This window comes from Rissa tridactyla, chromosome 6 (genome assembly GCF_028500815.1).
Source record: "Rissa tridactyla isolate bRisTri1 chromosome 6, bRisTri1.patW.cur.20221130, whole genome shotgun sequence".
Lineage (NCBI taxonomy): Eukaryota > Metazoa > Chordata > Aves > Charadriiformes > Laridae > Rissa > Rissa tridactyla.
Window position 1 is genome coordinate 58,727,995 of NC_071471.1, and position 27,182 is coordinate 58,755,176.

At 44.5% G+C, this 27,182-nt stretch overlaps 1 protein-coding gene across 3 annotated transcripts in view; it reads left to right on the forward strand.

The window, feature by feature from the left end:
- The window catches only part of SUFU (SUFU negative regulator of hedgehog signaling), a 96,646-nt gene that overhangs the window by 46,052 nt on the left and 23,412 nt on the right, over positions 1–27,182 (forward strand). For 2 of the 3 annotated variants that reach the window (XR_008466967.1, XM_054205217.1), the window contains exons 4-8: positions 6,048–6,190; positions 8,692–8,777; positions 11,119–11,191; positions 15,855–16,011; positions 17,484–17,595. Coding sequence is in view for 2 of the 3 variants with exons in the window: in XM_054205217.1 (XP_054061192.1) it covers positions 6,048–6,190; positions 8,692–8,777; positions 11,119–11,191; positions 15,855–16,011; positions 17,484–17,595 (571 nt within the window). In the remaining variant the exon portion in view is untranslated. The remainder of the gene's footprint in view (positions 1–6,047; positions 6,191–8,691; positions 8,778–11,118; positions 11,192–15,854; positions 16,012–17,483; positions 17,596–27,182) is intronic. The other variant, XM_054205219.1, reaches the window with a different exon arrangement.

Sequence of the window (27,182 nt, forward strand, 5' to 3'; positions counted from 1 at the left end):
CGTGGGAAGTAATCTGTGTTTCTCTCTAGAGCTAGGTAACACCTCTTGGGCATCGACTGCATGCATTACGCTGTTTATAAAACATCTTGAGGCCAAGAATATGACTTGGTTTTATTTCTTTAGGCTTCAGCTATATTTAGTCAAATTAAAGGTGGGAGGGAATGCACTCCAAGAAAATACATGAGCAATGTTACACAGAGAAAATTTACTAGTCCACAGTAGAATGGTTCCCTCTGAGTTATTTCCCCAGATCTCATTATAGAGCAGTTGGATAGTAAAGTTAGGAGAGATTGAGCAGCTGAATTATGACCATTGCTGCATGGAGAAACCTCACCTGCTTTATGTGGGCTGTAAAAGAAAATGGATAATGACATTTTAAAGACTTCAAAATATGGGAAGCTTAACAGACTGTCTTATGGATGCTGCTTTTGCATAACAGAATAGTACGAGAGCTTGTCTAGGGGAAATTTAGAGACTTCTCATTTCTGTGGAGCTGGAGAGAGGCTTCAGATTTGCTCTTATAAATTATAAAATGAAATAGTAAGTTTGAAATGAAATGTTTTAATGATTTCCTTGCTGAGTTCTTATGAAATCAATACCTCCCTATGAAGCAGTTTGATTGAATCAGCATTCCCTAATAGAAAAAGAAAAAAATACCCACAAAAACGTAGTAGTTTTTGTTAAAACGCGAACTTGCAGTAAAAGAATGAGTTTCAAGTCCGTGAGGATGGATCACTTTGCTGCATTAGGTTTAAGTCCTGTTAGTGCCCCTTCCAAGCAGGAAGGGTGCGAGTGTCCAAGAGGTTACTGTAAGCAAGCCTGCGTATTTACAACACATCCAGCACTCCCGTGGTAACTGCTGAAGGATATGTATTTATCCTGAGGCAGGTCAGGTAGCTTAGCTCTTCCTTCCATGGAGGGAACATCTAACCACCTCAGTTTTACTGTGAGGCAGAAGTATTCAACAGCAGTTCCTGTGAATCAGCTCATACGCAGTAGTTTACTCCTGAGGATTTGCTGATTTAGCCATACACTAAAATCATTTGGATTTAATTTTTTAACATATTTTCTTTCAGTTCCTTTGCTATTTAATTCCTCCAGTTGATGGCTAGATCACTTCTGTGCTTTGCCATCTCTCCTACATATTTGACAATTCCCTGGTGAGGTCCCAGTAACTTTTTCTGGTAACTATTGTCTTTGCTGTGCTCACCTAAGAAAACAAGGCTTATGCATCATGCTGTTCGCCTGCTTAGAAGGCTGACTGTCCTACCCTAATGGTGTTGGAACGTGTTGGCCAATGTCAAACAGACAGGTAGGGCTCTTGGAGAAGCTTGGTTCTCTCCAAGATGAGCAGGTGAGTGAAAATGCTAACTGTGCCCTCTGCAGTGGAGAAGGGTGGAGATGTGCTACGCTTGATCTTAGACACAAGTGAATCTAGATAGGGTCCTCCTGTGCGTGCCATAGTTGCGGTAACAGCTTTAGTCAGAGCTACTTCCTCCTTGGGCAGTGATGAATCCATCCACAACATGCAAACCCACAGAGAAAAGAGTGTCCTTAGTTCCCCTGTTCATAGAATTCTTCTGAAGCTTACTCCTGAACATGGGAACACACCAACTGGTCACCTGTGTGTGAGGCTTGCTATTTATTAGAAGAATACGTCAGACTCTTCCCATTATATAAAATGGTTTCCCTGGACATGTCACATCTCTTGGTGGCTTTGGTGTGGAGTCAGGTAATGCTGAAGTTCTAAGAGGCAGAAGCCTGTAGCAGCAAATGGTACCCAAGTCCTGGCAGACTGAATGTTCCCCTCTTGAAATGGTAGAGAAGGTGCTTGTTGAGTAGCAGCCTGGGATTTTTCACAGCTACCACTGAAAGCCTTCTCACCTTTTCCTGGATTCTGACTGCAAATGTTATCTTGTTTCATTAAGAAATACGGTGAGAAAGGACTTTTGTAACATCTGTTGTGCTTCAGTCCCTCCTCAAAACCAGTCAGAAATGTTGCCACAGCGTGCTAACCTGCACAGCATTGCAGCAGGTCAAAAGCGTTGTGGTAGCAGAGCTTGTCGAGACTGAAAAGTGTTGGATCGATGGTTGCTGTAAATCGACGTGGATAAAGCAGAGGCTGTTCCCAAATCTACAAGGGCCTGGGACAGCATCAGTGTTGTGATGGGATCCTTGCAGAACCAGCTTTGCTGCTGAGGCTGTAAACTTTCAGGTTTACTAAACTGAGATAATTTGCAAAGGAATGTTCTGTGCTTATCTGAAGGCGGAGTCATGTTTTGGCCTAAAACTAGATGCTTGTAGCAGTGAGTCCTGTCAGACTGGGTCAGTGCTCTATGGACATGAACTTCTTCCTGTAATCTTTTATTTTTACATACAGTGTTTCTCTTGCATGTATATTAATATCTATTTTCATGTCTGTATTTTCAAATATTTAGTATACAAGTAGCTTCCAGTTGTGAGTGTAGGTGTCTCATTTGATATCTGCAGTAGGCATCAAAATGTGCACTGAGAGGTACGGCTATAAAACCCTGGATGTTGTTGAGAGACCCAGACTGGCATCATTATCGCTGAAGGTCCTCGTGCCATCCTTGGTTCAGAACAGTGCAAAACAGAGATCTCAGAAATGACTTTGGGGATGGCTGCTTCTCCGCTTAGTCCGCATGGTAACGGAGATACGGGGATGCATTTTTGGGAGCAAAAGGAGCTGTCTTTAGGCACATCTGACTGAAGTGTGTTGCTCCTTGCGAGGTGTTTGTGCTCCTCACGTACGTGAGATGCGCGCGCGTGTCCTGTGGCTGCTCATCTCTTGAATTTATGGAAATAGGTATGTACAGGTAGGAAATGCTGGCACATTGGACATGTTTGTGGAAGAAAGGCAGGTTGTACAAAGTGTGTTACTGACAGCCCTGCAAATGATAGAAAGGTGCAAAAACCACAGGAGACTTTTCATATCCAACTCTGCCATGATGACTTTGAGGATTTATCTGGATGTTTTATGTTCTAATTCAACATTCGTCAAAGCCCTAAATTTAGTTTTAAATTTACTTTGGAGGAATCACTTAAAAACTTCAGGATTTTCTGTCTAAAACATTGTTTAAAACTAAAATGCTTCGAAACATTTTGATTGTCTTCCTTTGAAAACATGAGTGTGAAAGGTGGGAAGGGGGGATGCTCATCCCCGTTTCCAGCATGAGGCAAGAGAAAGTGGTTATCTAGTCTTTTGTTTCTGTAATTTCTTAGTTTCTGTGACTAGAAGTCCTGCAATTCAAGCTGTACTCAGTGCTGCAGTGGTCTCTGTACAAGAGCTGATCTTAACATTCCATGTGGGTTACAATGCAGCAAGCAAAGAGCTGAGTTTCAGGCTCTAATTCTGTATTTTTGTACTCTTACAGGTTTTGATTCGGCCTCATGTTATTTGCAGAATTTTTTTTTGGTGCTTTAATTGAGTAGTCAGTGTGAATTTTGTGGTGTTGGTGTGCATGCGAGGGAGAGGCAGATTTTTCTAAGTGTTCAGTGTTCACATGGACATAAACAGGTGGGTTTCCAGCAGAGACATTTGCATTTGAAAACCTGCTCTAAACGGGCTGGGCTTTCCCAGGAGAAGCAACACCAGCAGTGAAACCCAGCGATCGATCAGCATAGAATTGTGTGAGCATTTGATGGGCAAAATGTTGTGGTATAAAGACAGGGCCCAAGAATAAGCCCTTTGTGGCTTTGTTTCATTCCTGAAAACTGTGACTGAGAGGCTTTTATCATTTAAAAAAAAAAAAATTTAATCAGCCACATTTTGGTTAACCTGGAAAATTTCACAAGATCCTTTGCAACATTCTAAATGCTGTTTCTTTAATCCAATTTTGATAATAAAAAAAATAAAATCATGTTTTTCATTTCTGTCTGCTTATATTTCCCCAACTCTGAAAGTAAAGTAATATCTGAACGACTCCTTTCAGTCGCAGAGCTGAAAGCGTGTAATTTAGTGTATGTAACGATAAACTCTCTTTCAAGCAGCTTGCATTCGCTGTTTTCTTTCTTTCCTAATTTTAACTAAGGAAAATATTCCCTTACTTATCACAACACTTCTGTTACATGCCTCATTTTTCGGGCAAAGTTCCTTATGGTATTCGAAGTTTATTTTAATTCTTAATCAAATGATCTGTCCAAGAAATTCATCTGAAAAAAACCATACATAATAAATGTTCAAATACACACCAATGGGGACACCTGGTGGAGAAGCTGGGAGTTGCCCAGGACGCCCTGGACTAAACCCGGGAATGGGTGAGCATTAGTTAGCTCATCAGTGGGCTGTCTGCGAATAGTTTTAACCACAGCAACTGCAAGATAACTCTCATTAATTTACCTGCCTGCCACTGGCTCCCTCGGAGCATCCTGCACTTGCTGCTGCCTGAGAGTAGGTGCGCGCAGTCATGGTGGTGCCAATGCGCAGCGATTGGCATCCAAGCACCCCATCCTTGGTGTCTGATGTTTAATGTGACTGGGGACAAAGCTGCAAGTAATGGCAAATGCTGTTTCTCTCTTGCTGCTGCAGAAGCTGCCGCGTTCAAGGATTCTCAGAATAAACTCTGTAGATAGTTATTTAAGAGGTGTCTTATTGATATCTATTGGGAAGGTGATGTGGGAAGGTTCAGTGAAGGTCCAGGACCACGTCTGCTTGTAGCTGCAGGGCAGAGGAGGACACTTCTCTGAATTGTATCCTGTTCTGTATCACATGAGATGCTCCAGTCTCTGCAGACAGCAACTCAAGTAACCACTAACATTTTTCAGTCTGCAGTGGAAGTCCTAGTCCTCCTCCAGTGGGCAAGGCCTCCCTTCCCTCCCTTCTGTAAGGGTGGTCTTGGGGGAGACCACAGGGAGGACAGCAGCCCAGACTGCCTTCATCACTGAGCTTGGCCAGGGAGAGCGGTGCTGTGCTTGCCTCTGACTTTGGAAGCAGGCAGGCACTACTCGGCTCATCCCTGGGGCACTACACCTATGTCAAAGGGCAGGCTTTGGCTTCCAGGCTGCTTATTTGTATGTGCTATAAAAGCTCTGCCTGGAGTGGGACAAGCACAAGACTGGAGGACAAGGCAGTCGGCTAGGCAGCGCTAGTGCACGCGTGCTCTAGGAACCGTGTGCAAATACAGCATGCTTTAATTAGTGTGAAAATGGGCATGGTTGGTTATTTTACTCCTAGCTCACTCAGAAAGCAAGCATTAGCCTTTCCTGTGATGGGGCAGGAACATACAGATGGGTTCTGGTGTGCCTTCTGGCATGCACCAGCTGTGGAACGTGGGATTATCTGGGGGTTTTGTCTTTCTAAGTAGGAGAGGAGGAAAAGAAAAGAATGCTTACAGTTGTGAAGAGGGAAGGATAATTTCTGGCTCTTGGTTTTGATGCAGTCTATTCTGACGCAGAGTGAAATTTATAACCTACTGGTTTTCTCATTGTTTGGGAAAGAAGGAACATATTAATTATAATTCTGCACCAGAGCCACCAGACAATTGAGAGAGAAAGTGACTTAGACTATCACAAGTTGGGCAGCAGACTGTGGATTTTTATTAGATATAGCAGAGTATTATTTGTGTTTAATTCACATTTCAAAACCTTTTCTCTGTGGCAAATCAGAGCTGCAAATTAAGTATGAATCGCCATCCCATAGGCATCCAGTATGGCCTGCTGACTCTCTGCGCCCTCTCACAAAATTAGACTAATGAGAGATGAGCTCATTTTATTTGTTGGTATTCCTGTGTTGGGATTAATATCAAAGCAGGACACCATTTTTTGCCACAGGACTCAAAAGTGGGCAATTTTAAAGTCAGTGCTCGAATTCAGATGGCTCAGTGAGACTCCTTTCCTGCTTCAGATGCTTCAGCTGACTTGGAGACTCAGCAGAGCTGGCTGGAGGCAGTCACTGTGAACACCCACCAGCAACTGTCCTGCTCCAGACCAGAGGTCCCTGCCTGACAGCGGTCAGGAGCAGATGCTAACAGAAAGAATATGCTAGCAGACTTTATGGACTAAATATTTCTTGCTTCTCTTCCTTGCAGAAAATACCTTCTGTAGTGGTGACCATGTATCGTGGCACAGCCCTTTGGACAACAGTGAATCTAGAATCCAGCATATGTTACTGACAGAAGACCCTCAGATGCAGCCGGTGCAGACTCCTTTTGGGGTCGTTACTTTCCTACAGGTACGATGCAGCAATGGTGGCTCTGGCTGTCACCTCCTGGGTGTGGAATGTGGCTAACATTACATTTCATTTAGCTTTGATAAGGCAGATGCTTATTATCCCGTCTTCCACCTTTCTTCCTTATTTGATTACCACGGATCTCATCTTTGAGTTGTTACTATGGAGGTATTCATTAAGCATTTTACCAGGATTGAGCAATGACACACTTGGTTCTCAAGATAGAGGTCTATCTGATGGAGAGAAGTTTTACACCCCGAAACAGACCCGGAGTTGAATATTACATTACTGCTCTGAAATTTCAAACATGAACATAGGGAAAAAAGCTGAGAGAAATACTCTTAAAAGGTAATGTAGAGCAAAACTGAAATTAATTCTGTGGTGGTATCGGTAAGTGATACACTGGTTTGAGAAAAGAAGAGTTTGGAGCCAGAGTTGCTTTAGCATTATTTAATGGCAGAAACGTAGCTTGCAGCATTGACACAAAGATTCTTTAGAGGCCAAGTGAGTTTTCCTGTATTGATCTACTGTTTAAGAAAGGTTCGGGTTTGGTCTGCAAAAGAAACACTTGAAAAATCCCTTGCGATTTAATCCTACTGTTCAGTGAGGGGAGCTTCCTTGGTCAAACAGGTTTGCTTGCTTTCCCAAAGTCCTTCTTCTCAATGATGTCTCTTAGATATGAGCTGCTTTGGATATTTTTAAATTGCATATGGAGTTATTAACCTTAGTGGAAGACCTGGCATAGTTTATGCCAACTGCTGATTTCTCCCCACTCTGTGGAAAAGCTTCTTCCATCCTGTGGGAAAATGCAAGTGTCTGTGTCTTATTATTTAAGCTTCAGGTTGCTCCCATTTGTCTTTGGCTGTAGCTGCAACGTGTAAGGGCAAGCCCCATTACCACGGACCTGCACAAGGCAACTGCTGTGCAAAGGCTTTCCTGAATTTTCTGAGGTGCCCAAAAGTCTGTGTTTTATCAATAAGAAAGAGATTGGTGTGGGATTTATCCGTGAAAGGTGAGTTGTGGGACCTGGAAGGAGAGACAGAGAGCCAAGGTAAGCAGGGTGATTCCCGGCTGACACCCCAGTTAGTGCTGCATTAGTCCGCATCCCTTCTTTACTGCCCAGAAGGATCAAAGGACAGTCAGCTTGTTGCATCCTGAGGCTCTCGGCTTCTAATCTTCCATAACACATATGGTTGACTTGTTTTTCCCCTTTGTTTGATGCTTGTTGTTATGGATTTATTTTGACCCGTGAGGATGAACGATTGCAAAAAGAAAAGGATGAATACAAAATAATTTCCTGTTTAGACTGTTGCTGTTTGTAAGTAATTAGTGAGTGAAGGCCCAGAGAAGGGGTGTCCTGGAGTGAGGGAGACGGAGGGAGATTCAGCCTGGGAGATGGGTGAGGATGAAGTGCATCTTCAAGGGCTGGGTCCTGAGAAAGTGAGCCCTGTGAGGGGCAGGGAGGTAGGGTGTGCGGAACTGCGGATGTGCTGACGGTGATAGTTTTCCATGCAGATCTCTATCGGTGCAGATACGCGCTTGCGGCAAAGGCATGTCAGGCCTTTGCTGCTCATCAGAACTTAGTTTTCAGTTTTCCTCTTTTCTGATGAAACATCAGTTGAACAGATTTTGACCAAAAATTCAGTGTCGTTGGAAAAGGCGGAGTATTGAGGAAGAAGATAGAAGGCCAATGGATAAAAATTTTTCATCCCAAAGAGTGAATCGTTGTGCTCAAAGGCACAAGCCAGTGGTTGATGAATCAGGAAGAAACTGCCTTCCTCTATCAGCTGAAGGGTGTTTCACCCCTTCGTTTGAAGCAGCTGATCTCAGCCGCTGTGAGAGAGACATCTGGTATTGCTCAGTGTGGCAGCTCCCATCCTGAAAAGCAAACACATCCTGCCTTATACAGGAAGGCAGAAGTCTGCAATTGCCTGCAGTGACGAGTGGATTATGCGATGTGTAAGCAGCTTTACTTAATGGTGCCGGGTAAGATGTAACCAGTCAGCAAACTGAGTTGGTCAAGGATTTATGAGTTCCAAAGCACTCCCTTGTGGCAGTGAGTCCCTTGCCTGATTTAAATTGCTGGTGCAGTATTTCATTTGCCCCTAGCAGTTGGCAGACAGAGCAGTGTTTTGCTTGTGCTCAGACCCTAACCTGTCCTGTCTTGTGTGGACTAGATTGAAAAGTGAGAACAGACTAGTGGATCTTCAGCAAACCCGGATTTGTCACCAGGCCCTCCTCATAGTTAAGTTCACACATGCCATGCAAGATTAAATGTTAACGTCACCAAGGTACTTCACATAGTAAGTGTAGAGAGAGGGCATCAGGAGCTGCAGAATCCTGCTGTTGTCTCACGCTCCATTTGTCCTCGCTTATCTAGTTAGTTTAAAGAAATGGTTCTTCTCTGTATCTGCACTGTTTGATCCAGCACCACGTGGTACACTTTATCTACAGTTGTTGCATGGTTCCCATCCAGTTTTCATCTCTGTTTTCATTTATTCCAGATTGTTGGGGTTTGCACTGAGGAACTGCATGCAGCTCAACAGTGGAACGGGCAAGGGATCTTGGAACTGCTTCGGACTGTCCCGGTGTAAGTTCTCATACAGCCCATATAGGGGAGCATTCCCATAGAGAACAATTCAGTTGTTTATTTTTATTAACGATCTTTAACTTGTTGATGGAACTTATTTAATCCTGTGCTGTAGCGAGAGATGGGAATTCATTGCAAATCTGTTCTCACGCACAGACACTTAGATCACAAATTAATGCATGTGGAAGTCCACATGTTCAGGGTGAAACAAAATGAGGTCTTGAAAGCTTAATTTCCTTCCTCTTATGCCTGCAGCGTTTTCTCGTTGGTTCTTCCTGAGAGAGCTGGGGTAACTGTTACTGCTGACCTCTCTGTGTAGTTGAAAAGAAAGGAAGGAGAGGGTCTAATTTCCAGTGCGTAGCAAAGCTTGGGTATTGCCTGAAAGTGAGAAAGTCCCTTTCAAATTGGCCCCACTTTTGGTGGGCCAGTTTGCAGTAGGAGGAGTGTTCATGCAAGTGAAGTTCATTGTTATTTCTCCCATGGCAAAACAAAGATGTCGTTAGGTTAAGGAGGAGATGGGTTTAAAATGTGAAATGATATATTGATACTCTATTTGCTGCCAGGTTGCAGCTAAACTTTTTTGGCTTGCAGATGTTTTGTTTAAATATTTTTCTCTTATATTTAGTAGAAGTGTCGTGGTTTTGGCCAAATTGGCCAGTGACAGATGCTCTCCTCCTCCTCTCCTCTCTGCATACCATTCCTTGGCACTAAGTGTAAACATTGGTCTTACCACTCTGAGAACGAACTGTTTTCAGCACAATATACTGTTACTTTCAGAGAATTAGAAGAGGCCTAGCTAAGAAGTAAAATTACTGAACAGAAAGTTGGTTCTGTTGTACCTCAAACCAGGACAAGAAGTTATTGCTGTGTGATTGTAGCTCAAAAGATATTTTTTTTTTTTTTTTAAACAAAATGGTTCTGAGTTTGTGTTCCTGGGCACAATAGTACAGTCTCTAGTGTCACAGTGGCCTTTAATTGATTGATTATTTGGAAGAGCCTTTGCTGATGGACTTCTTAAACTTGAACTCTTCCCTTTTAGGCACAAGTGCAGATCATTCATGCGAATGCCCTAGAGTAGAGTGAATTTGTCCAGCTGCAAGCTTTGTTTCTGGGACCCCGAGACAATAAACACTGTCTGCAGCTCCCTTGGCGCCTCTAAGTCAATACAGATACAGCACCCCTCTCCGCAGTCTGTTGTCATGTTGGTTTTTGGCTTTTGTGCTGTGGTACAAGCACCTTTCCAAGGATAAAATGAAACCCAAATGTGCATAATTTGAGGCAAAGCTGCAAACTACTAAGCTGCTGACGTAAAGTCGGGGTAAAAGTCTCTTGCATCCCAGTGAGGCACTAAAGCAGGTCACACCTCTGCAGTTAATAATTAACAGCTTCCAAAGTGATGTGAAAAAAGAGTGGCTGTTGATGCACCTGAAAATCTATATAATATTAACTTTTATTTTATTGCTCCCAGTTCAAGTGCTTTAGGAGACTGTAACACAGACAAGGCCAGAGGAGGGGGCTTTTGACTGCAGTAACAAAGTATCTCATGAAAAAGGTGAAAATTTTTCTGGCAATGCCAAAAGACTTCAGTTTTTACTTCAAATGAAAAGCACCATCTAAGGCTGACTTCTGCAGTCTGCCTGCACTGTGACCTGAAGTAAAGTCTCCGAGTAGTTCACAGTAATCTGTTTTGTATCACCTTTGTGGGGAAACATCTTGACCCTTCCGACTTTTATTGCTAATGAAAACAAAGATTTCCCTGAACCACCTGAGTACTCGGCCATTAAGTACCAACTGGGCAAAACGTCTACTGTGAGGATATTTATCAGAGCAATAAGCTTTTTACCGTACCGAACATGACTGCTGATCTCAGCAAAAAGTGCAGTCCCACTGGGACCCTGCTGCATCTTTAGATTCGTAATAGAGGTATAAATCTTGACCCCATGCCTTGCCCATCTTTCTTAGACCTAGGCTACACTGGACTTCTCAGTCCCAAGTCAGTTACCTGTGAGATTAAAACCCAGTTCAGTCTTGTATGAGTAAGTGGGTCCGTGTAGGGGATAGCCTGTGTCAATCCTGACTGCTTTGGAAGACTTGGTGGTGCCAGACACTAGGCAGATAACAGCTAGGTCATGGAGGGCTTTCATTATGTGTTTGAGAAATGTAAAGGACAAATACATGCTATGGGATGTATACACAACAAAGAGGGGCTTCTAGGCTTGTTTTTAAACTCTACCTTGTGCTTCCTTCCTGCGCAGGTCGACTCTGCGGATTCTGTTGGGGAGTACTAGCAAAAGTGCTTGTTCGGTTCATTACCTTTCTTTCTTTCTTTCTTTCTTTGTAGAGCTGGAGGCCCCTGGTTGATAACAGATATGCGAAGAGGAGAGACAATATTTGAGATTGATCCACATCTGCAAGTATGTCTTTAGTTAATAAAATGTCATGTCTTTTGTAGTAGCCAGGGAGAATTGGTTTAATGGTATTAAATAGTTCTATTATTTTCTGTAAAGGTGCTGTAATCTTCTCAATGTTTTCAATAATGCCAGAAAAGTCTTAGAGATTCCCTTTGCCCTCTCAGAGGTGATTCAAGAGTGCACATGTCCAGCCTCAGGTGGATGGCAGCTCTAGGAAGAAATTTAGAGAAGGGGGACCAGGAAAGCAGAATCTCATGTGTGATACAAATTGCTAAGATTTGGACTGCATGTTTTAGAAAGGAGGAAAATAGAAGATAAAAGAACATAGAACGACACAAGATTCAGAAATGATAGATCAGGAAATTCCTCCTTTGTTTTATATGCAAGCATAAGGAGATATAACATGCAGAAAACTCAAAAACAATTAAGTAATATTTTTTTCACAGCAAATGTGACAGTGTAGCTCATTCCTGTAGGACATTACTTGAGGCCAAGTTAGTTAGCATAGTCTGAGAAATAATGGGAAGCCAAAAGTATCTCATGCAGTCATTAATAATCCATACAGGAAGATATATTAAACCTTTTTCTTCAGAGTTCAAGTTAAATTCTGATGCTTAAAGATCAGAATAGAACCTCTGTGGAGGGGTTACCATCCCGTGGGCTACTGCTGATCCATGTGTTTGGAAGACAGTTCTGCATCCCTTCAGCAGAGTTATGGTACTGGAGTACACGGGTCCCAGGCAAATCCAGTGTGGTGCTGAGCTCGTGTCAGTGAGTCACTGAGTATTCGCCTTTAACAGAGAACTTACAGCTTAGCCTGGTAGGGCACGTGCATATGTGCACGTTTTGTACAAGCTATTGCATTTGCGTATGGTCTGCATGTCTGCATCTGATTACCCTCAGTTGCCTCACAGCATCTTTTATTTTGAAAGCTTAAGAACAAAACCGAATTCTACTTTTACTGGTTTTAAGGATTTGTTCATCTAAAATAACCCCAGTCTGAGAAACAAAAAAAAATGTTCCACAAATGTCCCACAGCGTAATACAACTGCAAGTCCTGTAAAGTTTTTAGGCTCTTCAAAATTTTGCCCTCTCCCCTCCTGGAGGGTGTTTGTCTGTTCTCTGCACACTGGTGATTCCTAATGATAACAGCGTTTTCTTCAATTTACTGTAAATGAAAAGTAGCTCAGCTTACTGGAATCTGAGTCAGCCAAGGCAAGTTAAGGCAAATAAAAGTGTACCTCTGCCTCACCAGTGTGTCCTACCACTGAAAGCTGCTATGTCTGTGGTCTTTCCGGACTTCCTCACATTGAAGACATTCCAGTTTCTGTTCACTCTTGCCCTTGCAGCAGTGCGTATGTGCAGGTGTGTGTGTGTGTACCTCCTGCCGCAGCCCCTGGGGATTCACAGGGCAAAACCTGCTGCTGCGGCACCAAGTCCCTCAAAGAGCCTTTGCTGAGCTCGGGGGAGCAAGGCTGGGTTCAGCCACGTCCTGCGCCTCCCGCTCTAATTAGCGGGGAAAGGATGAAGTGTGGTTCGCTTGGCATTTTCTTGGTGGTGGTGAGAGCTGAAAGGCAGCAGTGGAAGACAGGGGAGGGAGGGGGCAGGCAGAGAAAACGGACAACTTTCCTGGGAGCAGGCAAGCGCATTGCCTGCCTGGGAAGCGGGCAGAGCTTGTTTTGAGGCTGTGTTGTCTCTTGTGGGAATCGGTTGAGGCCTAAACCCAGCCCTGGCAGCAGCAGCTGTACTTTCTGTTCGAAGTTGCCGAGAATGGATCCCAACTAAGATGTCATCCCAGGATGTCGGCAATTAATGCTGTGGCAACGCTGGCTGTTTTCTGTTCAGCCAGGCTTCCCTGTAGGCCATTCAGATTTCCCTGGCAGCACTGTCAAACAATCCCTGTCGCTCCCCAGCTCTGTGCTGATTCTCAGGGCTTTGCTTCTGTTTTAGCAGATATCTCAGAAGAGAATAAAGCTGATTCGAATTTCCTGAGTTGTGGTTGCTGCTCTGCGGGTCACGCTGCAGTGCTCTGGCTCGTTTAGAAAGGGATCAATGACTTATAAGAGCCTCAGAGCATCCCTCCCACATGCTGAGAGGAAAATGGGACAGAAACATCCTTTCTTTGAGGAAGGAAAAAGCTGAACCTCCTTTGCCCTGGGCTCCTCCAACCTCCTGCTCAGGCTGCCCTTTCAAGGGAGGAAGAACAGCCCCTCAGCCCAGGCACATCTTTGCTGGCTAAAGATGGGGTAAAGATGTGCATTGCCCCAGCTGAGAGCCTGAACTGGTTCGGGGCTTTTTTGGTTTTGTTTTTTCCCCCTTCGACATCAATACTTGCAAACGTTATAAAACAGGCATGCAAATGAGGCTGCCTTAGGCCAGCTCGTTTTCATCAGCCCCCCTTGATCTCCAAGGGATGCCAACAGAGCAGCACTTCTTCCCCTGAGGAAGTGATCTGCAAACCAGCTGAGATGCAGATGACGAGTCCCTTTCTCCCTCCCCAAGGCTCTGCGTACCGTCCGGAGGCCCCGTCTGTCTCTGTGAGCAGGGGCCCTGGCTGCAGGGATGGAGAAGCATGTCCTACCAGAGCCTCTGCCCGAAGGTGTCCTCAGGGCCCCTGGGGCTCTTCAGCTCCCTGCTTAAGGGCAAGTTTGGTGGCTCTCCCATGCTTCCCCAACCACTGGAATGAAAAATGACTGTGCTGACAAGTTAAACCTCCCCATGCCAGCTGATTTGGGTCCTCACAGAGCGCTGCGGAGGGCTCCCGAAGGAGCCACGTGCTAAATCTCACTTAGAGCATCATTTGCATATGTAGGATCGGATGTATTTTTATTTCTTTTTCCACAACTTCTATTTCTGGGTGAAACAACTAATTTTATGTTTAGGATATAACAAAAGAAAATCCCAGGAGATTTATTATTTCTCAGATTTTCCCATTACGTTTTCATGGAAGCCAGTTTCCCCTGATGCCAGAGGAGGATCACAACAAGGAGTAGTCTTTCGGGGAGAAAGACAGAAGGAAGGCAGTCTCTTGAATACTTAAATCTAAGCCAGGACTGCTCCGGTCCTGCCACCAGCCACAGGCATCTGCCACCGCTCTTGGGCCAAAGAGCCAGTTTAGGGAGCTGATCCAGCTTAAAAAAAAAACCCCAAGGAGTTGGCTCAAGGGAAGAGGTAGGACATGGAGGAGGGTGGGACTGCAGCCACTGCGAATTACATCAGCTTCAACTGCTGTGCAACCACACCCTGAGCGCTTGTGCTTATCTTTGAGCTGCTCAAATCCTCTCTTGAATGGCCACAAGAACAGGCAATGCCCTTTCTAAGAGGGCGCAGCGTGCGCAGCTGGGCAAGGGGAGGAATGTATGTGGGTTTTAGTCTGGAAACTGCTTCTTAGGGAAGAGATTTTGCAAAGCGCTGGATGCTCCCACGGTCTCTTGACTCCAGTGGCAAGGTCAAACTGGAGGGTAGTAATAACGAGCAGAGAGATCCGCTCCCGTTGTGTGTAACACAGCTCTGCTCCTTCCTCAAATCTTCCAAGTTTCTTGTCCTGCAAGTGGTGGCACTTACTGCCTGTTTTGAGGTGACCCAGATGTATGCAGTGAGATGGAGGTCTTGCCAGTGCCACTGAGCAGTACCAGAAGTGACACCCCTTCGGAAGAGGGGAAAATGGGCCCGGTTGATTCGGTGCCAGGGGCGAGGTGACAGCTGTAAGAGCAGCCCTTCCTCGGTGTAGCTCAGCCCTGAGTTTGTTCAGCTCAACATTACCCCCTTGTGGGACATAGGTGGAAATTCAGACTACCACCGGTTCCCCGGGCAGGTAGGTGTCCTGTGGAAGTTTTGGCTGTAGCTTAGGGCGGTCTTGCAGGCAACAAATGCACGTGTCCTTGAGATGATGCATAATGTCTGAGAGTATCCAGCTGCTTGTGACTGGGGTGTGACACCTTCCTAGACCCAAACAGCAGTTACGTGCTTGGAAAGTCCAACTTGCAAGGGAGGGAGTTTGTGTATTTTGCCGATAGAGAAAACTATGCAAAAGCTTTGACATTGTGAACAGACCTGTGTCTCCCTGCACGTTTGTCCTTTACTGAACACCCCAGCACGTTGAAAAGCAGTGGTTATCCCAGTAGTTTGCAAATTATGAACTCTTGTGAATGATGGAGTCTCTGTGAGCTGTTTTCATTGTGGGACTCCTTGGTAAGCTTGGAAAGAGAACTTAAATTTAGTTATTCAGGGATTTGTTATCATTGACATACAATAGGTAGACTGCCAAGCTGTGCTTTATAATGTAGTCTCATAAATGCTTTAAGTTGATATAAACTGGAGCTAATGCTAAAAGAAGCAACCCTGCATAACCCAGGCCATTGATTTCCACCTTTGTCTTTCCCAGCTTTGTGCCTGCCAGAGCCAGGTAGTAAAGTAGTGGGGAAGGGACAAGAGTTCAGACCGACCTGCTATGGAAAAGGTCTGTTCCAGTTCAAACCAGCTGTCTGATTTGGCTCAATGTCTGTTCACCCTTAGCTGATACATCAGAGTACGGGGCCAGAGAGTGGAAACTGGCCGTGAATGGGGGATATGCAGGAGCTGCTGAAGGTTGGGTTGAGACAGGGTGGGTTCCAGGTCAGGTTCAAGCCACACACAAAAAAGTCTTAGGGTTTTGGATCTTTTCAAGCAGGAGAGAGTCGACAAAGGGATTGAGACAGATGGCTCAAACCTGAGTGGAGTGAGTGCCAAATGTGCCTGGGATGATCTCAGCCGGCCCCCGGAGGATGACGAAGACAGCAGGAGCATTTGCATTGGGACCCAGCCACGGCGGCTCTCCGGGAAAGGTAAGAGGTCCTGGGCCGAGTTGCTACCATGGCCTTTCAGCTTCCTTTCTGATGGGTCTGGGTAGTGGGCTGAGTCATGCAGCATCTTGGGGTGCACAGCGAGCACCACATTTACTGGAAGGCTCAGTATGTCTCAGGGGAGCAAAATGAATTTTAGTGTGGCGTCTTTGAGGAAGGCAGGAGAGAGGAAAAGAGATCTTTGCATTGTTTTGTCTAAATGACAAAGAAACAAGTTTTGTTTCTTTCAGTTTTTAGGCTATTTCTAACTTAAGTCCGCAAAGTTTAACTGAGCACTGGGTGAAAACAGGACTGTAAACATCTGTAAGGTGAAGCAACTGGATTTTCCCAGGCTGCGCTTGCTTTTTGACATTGTCGCTTCTTGGGTGACAAGTTGGACTGACACTGCACATTGCTGCTGAACTCAAGTGATTCTTGCAAATACGGAACTCTGGAAAGAAGAAATAAAATACGGTGGAGTTCCCCTTGGCAGTGAGATGCCATCTCAGGGTACAGATGTCATAGCCTTACACATGCTTGAAATTATGCATGTTATCTTTCTAATGGGTGAAGTAATGTAAAATTTGAGGGCTTGAGACTTCCTGGAATGAACTATGGTTTCCACAGGAATGGTATCTTACTTGCTTTTAAGTTTATGGTAAAAAAAATATTTAAATGCATATAGGGCTTCTTCTGGCTTCTATGCAAATATTTTGAATTGCACTGGATCTAAAAAGGCTATTTTCCCTCAGCTCTGCAAATGAAAAGCCCAAGACAGGTATACATGGTGGTACTTGTATATCTTTCAAATTATTTTGAAATCATTTGGATATTTTTTTCTCTACACGATTCCCACAATTCTCAGAAAAATATGAGAAAACTTCAAAGAAAGGCGGGAAAGCATCCTATTAAGTATTTGGCCACTAGACATTATAGGAAAATGAAAAAGTAAAAAGACTGCATCTGAACTGCATAATTTGCAGTTTATTTTCAAATGTGAGCTTGAGGATAAAGTTTGCCCTGCATAAAATTCCTTTCTTTTGTGAATCTTACTGTAAATTAACCAACAGATTTGCAAAGCCAATTGCAAAAACTCAGTGACCTCCTTGCACTTGTTTGGTAAAGGAACAAATTCCTGTTATGTCTAATGGGAAAAGTGACTTACAGTGCAAAGGCTGGAAGTGTGAGGAGGTTCTGTGAGAGCTGCAGAAACAGCAAACACCTCATTTATGAAAGGATACAAAACTACTCAGAATTTCCTCATCAGAAGGGCTCAGGCCCAAAGATTCCAGCTCTCCTTGCCTGACATAACATCACAGCCCAAACCAAGAGAATTCAAGCTGACTTTATAAAGGGAAATAACTCCTAAGGTGCAGGAAGAGATTATAAAAATTTACCTTAGAAAGCTGACATCTCCTTCTGTCTGTGATGTTTCTGGGGACTCTAAATCATGTTTTAAAAAATTTTCTTTGCAGATACGGAGCAAATCAGGGAGACTTTGCGGAGAGGGCTTGAGATTAACAGCAAACCTGTTCTACCTCCAATAAATGCACAAAGACAGAACGGGTTGAACCATGACCGAGCACCGTAAGTTTCACCTTGCACACTCAGGTGGTGGGAGGGGGGAGCCTAAAGAGCTCAGTGTGGAAAACAAAGCTGGGTGGGAAAAGGCTTCACAAGGGGAGAGGAAAGCTAGCAGCACATACTTGGAAAGCGAGAGGATAGAGGTAGAAGAGTTATTCAGGTTGGGTTAATGGGGTAGTACTCAGGAGGGCAGACTTTTAGAGAGATTTTAGACAAACCTTGCTAATGCAGAGTGGCTCTGACTGTGTTCTGTAGGACCTGCTCTGCACAGTGTAGTGTTTGAAGTCAGACTGGACTGAGCCCTATAAAATGTACTGTGGGAAACAGTGCTATGGTATCCAAAGAGCTAGGTGGCATAGATGAGCATTTGCTGATATTTTTGCCTGAGCTTTTTGTTTTCAAGCTCATAATTACAAACCTTTTGGTTAAAATGTTGATTTTTTTTTTTTTTTTTTTTTTTTTTTTTTTTTTTTGTAAAGTGACTTTGATCTTGCCTTGCTTAAGCAGGTAGGTACTGGCAGTAATTACATGCCAATACCACCCTGGTCTCTAATAGTCTCTATACTAACAGGTAATTTAAGCGGGACTAGGTGGGCCTGTAGATCTCTTCTCATTTGTAACTTTTGACTTCAGGGAATCTATAGGAAATTACCTGTGGTTTCAAGCCATCTGCAGTATCTGCACTTCTGCCTTTTTGGGTTTCTCTCCTTCCCCTCTTAGGCTTATTTCAGTTGCTAGTTAAATGTCTTCCTATCAATTTTAATGTTTTCATCTAAATGATACAGAAAGTCACGCGTCTTTGCTGCAGTCTTTCATCTTGGTATTTCCTTTGGTTTCGCAGTCTCCAATGAACATTTGTTCTTCCTTCTTTCAAGAGTAATGATCATCACGAAATCAGCTCTTTCCTGTAGTGCCAGGCAGGGACAGCATCCTGCTCTGTTTCAATTCCTATTTCTTTGTTGATTCGAGTATTTCATGAGAAAAATATTCCTCATACTTGGTTAGGACTCTGATGTCCTTTCTTGTTGCGTTTTGTGGGTGACTTCTGATTTGCCTTACATATGAATGTTTCAGAGTTGCCTAATCCTTTGGGGGAAGTATTATGTCAATTGCTCGTGCTATGTACTAATAAGTAATAGGAGATATTGGTGCTTATAAAAAAAAAAATCTCAAGAGGCTTTATTATTGCTTTCGGAATAATCTTACTTTTGCTATATAGTAATTATACGGAGCCAGATTCTGTCCTGACTCAGATTTTGAGTAGTACTTCCCTGCCTGAAGGTTGGTCCCATTGGGTCAGTGGTTGGTCCCATTGGCCCCACTGAAAAAATAAAATGATAGGATCTGATTTGAACAAATCACACCCAGCCTTGGAAGGCCCAAAAGTATTGAGCAGGATTTCTCATAGATGCTGGACTCCTGCATGAATCTGCGTGCCCAGTAAAACCTCAGAGTCCGTAGTGGTTGAGGACGACCAGAAACATTTGGGGTGCGCATCAGGTCAGGGAGGCAGCTGATGGGTAAACCTTAATGCTGGGAGGCAGTTGTTGCTTAGATAAGAAAGCTTTATGTTGTTCAGGGTAAGATAAACAGAGATACGCTCAAGACAGAGTGGTGAAAGGTTAGCAGAGGTCTAAGATGGAGCACACAAATATTTACTTGGGTTTTTAACTGTTCTGAGATGGAGAAGAAGGCAGGTCAAATTCAGAGCCTCGTATCCGTGACAGTGCTCTTTGTTGCAAATCTCTCTTACCTGTAGCAGCTGCCCACCCACCCTACCTGAAGCCTGAGCAGCAGGAATGGCTGGTTCCCAGTGTTTGCCTCCTAGAAGATCAATACATTTCTCTGAGGTCTATGGTTACTGCTGTGGAAACTGATAGCTAGCCCGTTTCTCCATAATAGCAATTCAATTAAGGAACGAGAGCTATCAGCTGTGTGTCTTGCCAGCAGTACTCTGGTGATAGTATCGGAAGGATAGAGGAGATTTCCTCAACTTAAACCAGCAGTGTGTCCTAATACTTTCTTCCTCCATCTTACTCACTACTTTGAGAGGAGTTTGGAAAAGGTCTTTTTCTACTTGTGCAGTCGCTTCTCTTGTCCAATCCATGTAGCAGATACAATGGGACTTGTTCAATGCGTTGACCATACTGAGAGGAGTGGTTTGTGCTGGAAAGCAGTGCTTACTCACAACCTCTAACTAACTGGTACTTAAATCAGACTTAATGATTACCCTTAGTGTGGCTAAAACTTATCAGTCAACATATTTTCCAGCACAGTGTGGTATAGGTGAAGCAGAAGAGGAAGATCTTATTAGGTCTCAACCTTTCTTAATACACTGTCTCAGCATGTCTTACATGTTTGAGTGAAGTTGCTCAACGTACTATTAAGTACACGAGCACAATCTAGAGACTTGTCTCCAGCTGCTGCAGAGGAATGTAACTCAGGAGTTGAGCGTTTGCATGCACTAATAGATCTACGTCCACGTTCCCTACAGGTACCTACAGTGGCAAAGGCTGAGACACAAAAGGCACAAAACCCAGTGCAGATACAGTCATTTCATGTAAGACTTACAAGGACCTGAGATGAAGGCCAGCTCTGTACATAGATCTAGTCCTTCTGGTGCGATCCTTGCTTGGGCCTGGTGGGGCTGGGACTCAGTTCTGTCCTTCACTGTAAATCTTGTGTAATCAAAGGCAAGTCATTTAGCTATTGAGCTTCAGTTCTGCATCTATAAAATGGGACTAATAACAATGTCATCTTCTTGAGGCACCACAAGGATAAATATGTTAATGATTACGAGGTGCTGGCTGATGGGAAGCAGGCTTGTGTGTAATCATATCCTGCACTGTACACACCAGATCACAAAATATCAAACCCGTGGTTCGTTGCAAGGGTCCTGTGAATAACTGGTGCATTAGAAGCTTCTTGGGAACTTGACAGAAACACTTCGTTGGGGCATGGCACGTTGTTCCAAATGTACTTTCCATAGGGAGCACTGCAGAACCCTAGGCCATCAAATTTGCACCCAGCTGACATTAGAATGTTAAAGTCTGACACAGACTCTAATGGCTTCGTGCAGAAGAGGAATGTGCTGTTTATTTATCATAGATTTGCAGCCACCAACTGCTTTCCTAGTAGCTTTCTTCCCTTTCTTTTATGCTAACTCTACCACCCACACACAATCATCTATCAGGGTTTAAAGCAGACAACCTGTTCTGCATTCAGCATCACAAAATAGTATCAGAAACACTCAAACTTTCGAATATTTATTTGTATAAAACGTGGAGGATCCAGATTCCATACAGATCTCCCTGTCTTTGTGTAGTTAGTTTCCAGCACTTATGCAAAAGCCTCACATTGTTTGGTTGCAGATAGGGCTTGATTCAGAGTTCTGTCTCCAGCAAAGCACATACTTACATGTTAAGCATGCATATTACCAGTTGTTCCCTGTCCCAGAGTCCTAAAAAAAAAAAGTTCCTTTGAGAAAAAGCTGGTTTCTGTCAAAACCCTGTTGGGCAGCTGTAGTACTTTGATTCATTAGTGTTATTACTGTAGACTGTGTAGCCCTTTTTCTCCTAAGGATATGAATAAAAGCACTCTTAATGCTTAAAACTGCATCGGACATCTGTTTCTCAAAATGACTGTTAGCTCAGTTATAAGCAGCCATTAAATCAGTTCGTATGCATTAAACAAAAGAACATGTAAATTAATCTTTGGAAACATGACTAATCATTTCGACCATAGGTAACATAATACTCTTGATTACTGCTTGGAAAAATGAGGCATGTATGAATACAAATGTACTTTACAGCGGTGCATTATTTATTTCTTAGGACCCATCAGCTTAGTAGGTGCCGCTCAGACAGACAGAAAGGCAAGGCTCCGGGTCTCCCAAACTGTGCAGATGCTCTCTTGTTGGATATGGGAAGCTCTTACCAGTGAGGAACGTTTAGCCGTCAGACTAAACGCTGCTGTTTTAAGACCTCAGTGGGCTGGAAGCTCCAGATGTCAAAGATCAGTGACACTTGTGGATTCTTACTTCATTCGCTATTTAATTTCTTGATGTAATAAGTTCTGGGGCCGAGTCCTTAATTGTCCCTGGCAATTAGCTCTGTGCTCTCCTGTGAGGTAGGTGAGTAGTATCTCCACTTCACAGATGAGGACAGAGGAGTTAATTTGCCACAGTTGCAGTGAGAGCCAGGGTTGGGATAGGGGAATTCTTGACCTTTTCCACCCCTCAAGGGTCCCCTTGATCAGGCAGCATTGCTGAAAGTGATGTTTTTCTGCCCCTTGGCTGACTCAGACTGTTCTACTGCTCCTGTGAGCTGAGGCATGCAGTAGAAACCTGGAGCTAGCATGCTGCATTACTGCACACGTTGAGGCTAAAATTATCCGTAATTGCTACATTTCATTGTGCTGGGATTCAAGTAATGCCCACACACATCCCCAGTGTCTGAAGGTGAGGCTTGAGTGGTGGAAAAAGGTCTCCCAAGGTTGTGTTACTTTTAATAAGGCTTTTCCAGCATCTCTCTACAGTTTATTGCTCTCCTCCTTCTCAAGAACGATACGGCAGTGTGGTTCAACATGCCCTATTCCTTCCCATATTTCTGTCTGGGGTTTCCCAGATAACTGTGAGTGCGCTGGTCCCCTCATGCACAGCGGTCATTTGTCCAGGGACCCACAATGGATGCCCCAGAGATCTCAAATCCCATCTGCATTCAATTGCCAGGCAGAAAGACAGGTTGAGTCTAGGGAAACCTGAACATATGGTAGCTCTGTGCCCGTGTGCTAATTCCATCCAGCCCTGAATGGTTTCCAGCTGTGCAGGGAAATGAAGGCAGGTTCCTGGCAAACAGAGCAGGGAACAACCCTCCGGCAGGTGGGGCTGGCAGGACTGTCCTGGCTGTGACCTTCTGCTGCACTGCACTCTGAGCATCTCGGGCTGTTGTCCTTCCCTTGTGGGGAGAGGGAGGAGTTGTATTACTCCAGAAGCGACACCCCAGAACCCCAGACTGTCACATGCTGTACTTGGTTTGGAGCTCATGAGTAACTTGCAGGACTGGAGTCCACTGCCCATGCTGTTCCTCCGACTTGGTAAATAGGGCATGCCGACGTCTCCTTTCAGTGAGTAGCATTGGGTTAATGCCCAATAACAAGCTCCATCTGAGCAGCATTTCTGAGGAAACTCTGATGGTAATACCAAGATGTAGGATTTGCTTCGAGGAGAGTCTGCACTTCGCTTCTCCCAGTTGCACTGGTTTTGATTGCTGCTTTACTTGGGCGGAGGGGAGCTGTTGTCTGTGTAGCTGGTTTCCTGTCTTCAGTTCTTGGAGGCAAACTTTTACATAAAGGGGAGCATTTCAGCCTTCTCTGAAACTGTCTAGTTCTGGCTAGACTTTCTGATTCTGCAACCGCTAAGCACTAAGTTTCCAATCCAGTCCTGCTTATTTAGGCATGCTCTCTCATCCAGACACCATTCAGTGGTGTCTTGCTTGAGTAAGGAATGCTGAAGGGGGGAGGCAATACACTTTAGGGAGTGTCTCTCAGCGTGAGGCTGAGTGCTGGGTGACAAGCCTGCGAACTAGAAAAGCAAATGTCTGGAAAACCAGTGTCAGTAGAAGTGCAGAGTGGTCACTGTGCTAATAACTTGCACTTCTACATAGCTTTCCCCATCTAAGAATCCAAAAGTGCTTTGCAAACATTGACTTAATCCTTGCAACACCCCTACGTGGAAAAATGTCTCAGTTTTACAGACGGGGAACCTGAAGCATAAAAAGACTTGTTTGACTTCACCCATGAGTCTGCAGGGTGCCAGTGGCACAGCCTAAATCTCTCGGTCCCAGTTCAGCTGCAGGTCTGGAACAGTCTGGCCCCTGCAAGCACTGACAGTAGTTATTATGCAGCTTTCCAAAGGGATGTGTGAGTGGCAAGAAGATTGTTGCTACTGGCATTGTCCTTGGAGTCCTTCCGTGCCAGGAAGCGCACACAAAACATCTTCACCGTCCGGTTTAACCAGGATGATGAGCACCCAGGTCTAAGGGCTCAAGCCAGCCTTGTCTCACTGTGACCACAGCAGGAGCTGTGTAACTGTGTCCTCCCCGTTTCTACACTTGCCTCTGTGCGTCTGTGACGTGTCCTGTAACTCTGTGTGCCAAGATGCTTAGGGCTCTTTCCCACAACTGCTGGTTTGCCCTTCAGGGGAAACTGTGGGAAAGACACTGGAAGACTGCTGGCACTTAAGTGATCTTTGACCATATCTTCATTAGGGAGTGAGGAGGTTTGAAATAGCCAGGGAATAGTTGGGAAGGGAAGAAAGGGAAAAAAAAAAAAAAGAGGTCCAGCCTTTCTCCCCAGCTGTGTAAGCTTGCACTAAATGGTTTGCATTTGGTACCTCATGGTGCTGCATTTTGTACCAAGGGAGTAAGGAGCAGTGACTGTAACTCAGGTTAGTGGTGCTGTGGGCACCCACTCCTACAAAGAGCCCCTGCCGTGGCCAGCTTCCAGCAGCGTGTCCTTTCTGACTTTTGGTACCTGGGAGGGTAACTTGGAAATGCAGTGAAATTATGTTCCATGTCAGCAACAGAGCTTGGAAGGGAACCGAGACCTCCTTCCGTGACAGATCCATGAGATCAGGCGCTCTGATCATAAAGCAAAACGCAAATGCAAGAATAAATAAACCTTTCTTAATCCGATCAACCTGGTTATTCTTGAATCCCATAAAATAACTGCCAGTGGGGTTGCTTGAGATTGCCATAAACATGACTTATAAGGAGGGGACATCTAGACTTTGCGCAACCCAGTGATTGCATTGGCCATTTTCCAGGATCCCCACGGGCTGCTGCTAATTGGCATAAAATTAAGCAGGTTGCAGCCACCCTCATCTTTAACACAAAGAGAGGGCCCCCGGGAGGCTGCAGGTTCCAGCGTGTGGCTGCCCACATCATGAAGGAGCACAGCACGCCGGGACTTGTAGTCTCCTCGGGCCCTTTCTCCCTGTTGACAGAAGTCTGGGGAAGCTGCAGGCCACATGGGACCCCTTTGCAATGGTTTGACCACCCACTCTCAGGAAAAAAAAAAAAAAAAAAAAAAAAACAAACAGAAAAGCAAAACAAACCCCAGATATGGCTTTGGTTAAGTTCATGGACTGTTAATCAGTATTCACAAGATTTAAAAATAAAAAAACCAACAAACATCATTTCCTCTGTCTATTCTCCGCCCAGAAGCAGACTACTGGTAGAAACCAAAACTGGAAAAAATGGTTGAAAGTCAGCTAAAGTCACCTTGGTAACTGCAGCAATACACTTGCCCAGAACCGGAGACATCAAACCCAACTACAAACAGCTTTAAAGAAACAAAAAGAATGTAATCATCTAAAGAATTAATCTGACAACTGCCCACGTTTACACCTCCCACAAGCTCCCAATCAGAGGGAAATGCGCTTTAATCTCCTCCAACTCCCCTCCAGTTTCACAAAACACGAGATGTGCAGTCCTTAAACTGGGGCATTTCCGGCATGCTGCTTCCATTTAAATCTGCTGCCTTTCCGAATGCAGCAGCCCTGGCTTTTGCAGACTTGTTTTTTCTGGACACTGAGAAACATGAAAATTTTTTTTTGTGTGGGTTGGATGAAGTATTAAATCTGGAATAGACAAAGTTTGCAACATTTTACGTGATAGTCAGCTCGATCTTAGTCATAACAAATAAAACTCCACTGGCTTTTGCTGCTGATTTATTTGGTGATGGGGTGGAGGAAGCAAAGGCTTACTGGTAACTGACAGTCATAAAACCAGAGATGTTAGTGTTAGAAAGCAAACTTTTTCTGCACTTTCTTCTGAGGCTGAAAACTACAAGCTGCGGATGGCAGCGTGTGTTACGACATGAACTTTTTATTAATAACAACCTAGAAGTCCTGCTGACCCTTCATCTGGGCCATCACCCTTTGGAAGGGTCAGCACAAGGGTTTCCATTCCCAAAGGGAGAATTTTAATGGGTCTTGCTGAGTCCCTGTGTCATGCCACATGTTCCAAAGTCTGAAAGTGATGGCACCGTGGCCTTGTGTTAGGCACAGTCCACACCATGTCCAGAAGTGCCCGCTACACAAAACTCTGGCTTAGAAAGGTATAGCTTAGAGAGAAGGTTATTTGGTTTCTGCTATTGGTGTTTTGCCCTTAACTTTAAATAGCTGGAATTGCGTGAGCTCCACTAAAGTGAAACAAGAAACACAGGGACCGTGACTATTTTGGAAAAGTTTTGTGGAAAGGATTAATAATTTCATGTCATTCAAAGTATTAACTACCATTTTGCTTCACTCCTTCACCTTTTTGACAGAAGGGCTGGTTACTTATTAATGTGAAGTCATAATTATTGACAGCCTTAAAGTCATGACAGTTCCGTTTGATAGTTATACATTAGTCAACATCTTCTCTTGAGCGTGTAATGACAAACAGCATTTGCTGGTTTTAATAAGACTTAGAAGGCTTTGCCCCTTGCCTCCAGAATACTGTCGTCATTCCTATTATTGCATTAACATCCGGAGGCTCTTTCCCCTCAGGACCGCAGCCCCATTGTGCTAGCAGCTGTACTGGCTAAGCGTGGTGGAAACCTAAAAACCCACCTTCGGCTTGGGGGGTTTGGAGCCCAGGGGTACGGGGAACTGTCCTGCGGCTGTCTGTCCTTCCGAAGCATGAACCTACAGCAGCGATTGCCTGTGTTATGGGACGTGCCCGGCGCACTTAGGCAGTCCAGGTGAGAAGGGCACAGTCTCTTGTCTGTAGCAATAATATTGCTGTAGAGCTCCTGATCTGCTCCGGGCTACGTAAACTCTCGAACTGCACTTAACGAGTGCAAGCTTATGGCCTGCTCGAAAATCATGCGTTGCTAATGGCTGACCCTTTTGGTAGGGATTGATAAATGAATGATTGGAAGCGGTAGACCACAGGCTGACTTTCCCACAGCTCACTGTGTATATAAGATCTGATAAGGAAGTTGAGGCAAAGCTTAGCTTAAGGTCAACTGATCATTAATCAAATGGAACTGCACTTCTCAGGTAATCAGCCTGCAAAACGCTGGCCCACTCCACTCTTTGAAGACCCCACCTACAAAGAGCTGTAAAATGTTTGCTGAAGTAGATTAAACACAGCTTTAAGTGCCACCTATAGACTACAAAGCATGTTGTGTCTTTGCTTCAGGGTTAACCCACCAGACTGACACTCTGCTGACTGTCAGTCCATCAGCCCACCCGGTGCATAAGCTGTATCCTGACCTACTGTGTCCTTGCTGGGTCCATTACTGCTTTTGTGTGTTGCTAAGGCAGAACACGGGGCGCGCTGTACGCTTTTTATCTTGCAGGGAGCTGAGCTGCTCTGACTTTTTTTTCCTGCATCTCTGACCTGGCCATGCAGAGTATTTGCAGGAAGGCGCTGTGAGATGTCGAAGTTTAGCTTGTATCCTCATTTCAGAGTGGGCAGCTCAGCAGCCTGGGTGAAAGGCTCACCTGGGACTAGGTGACCTGGCAGGAGCAATAGGTTGATCTGCTTTGGAAGCCACACTGAACTGTATTACTATGTGTGTGGTGGATGGGAGTAATTTTG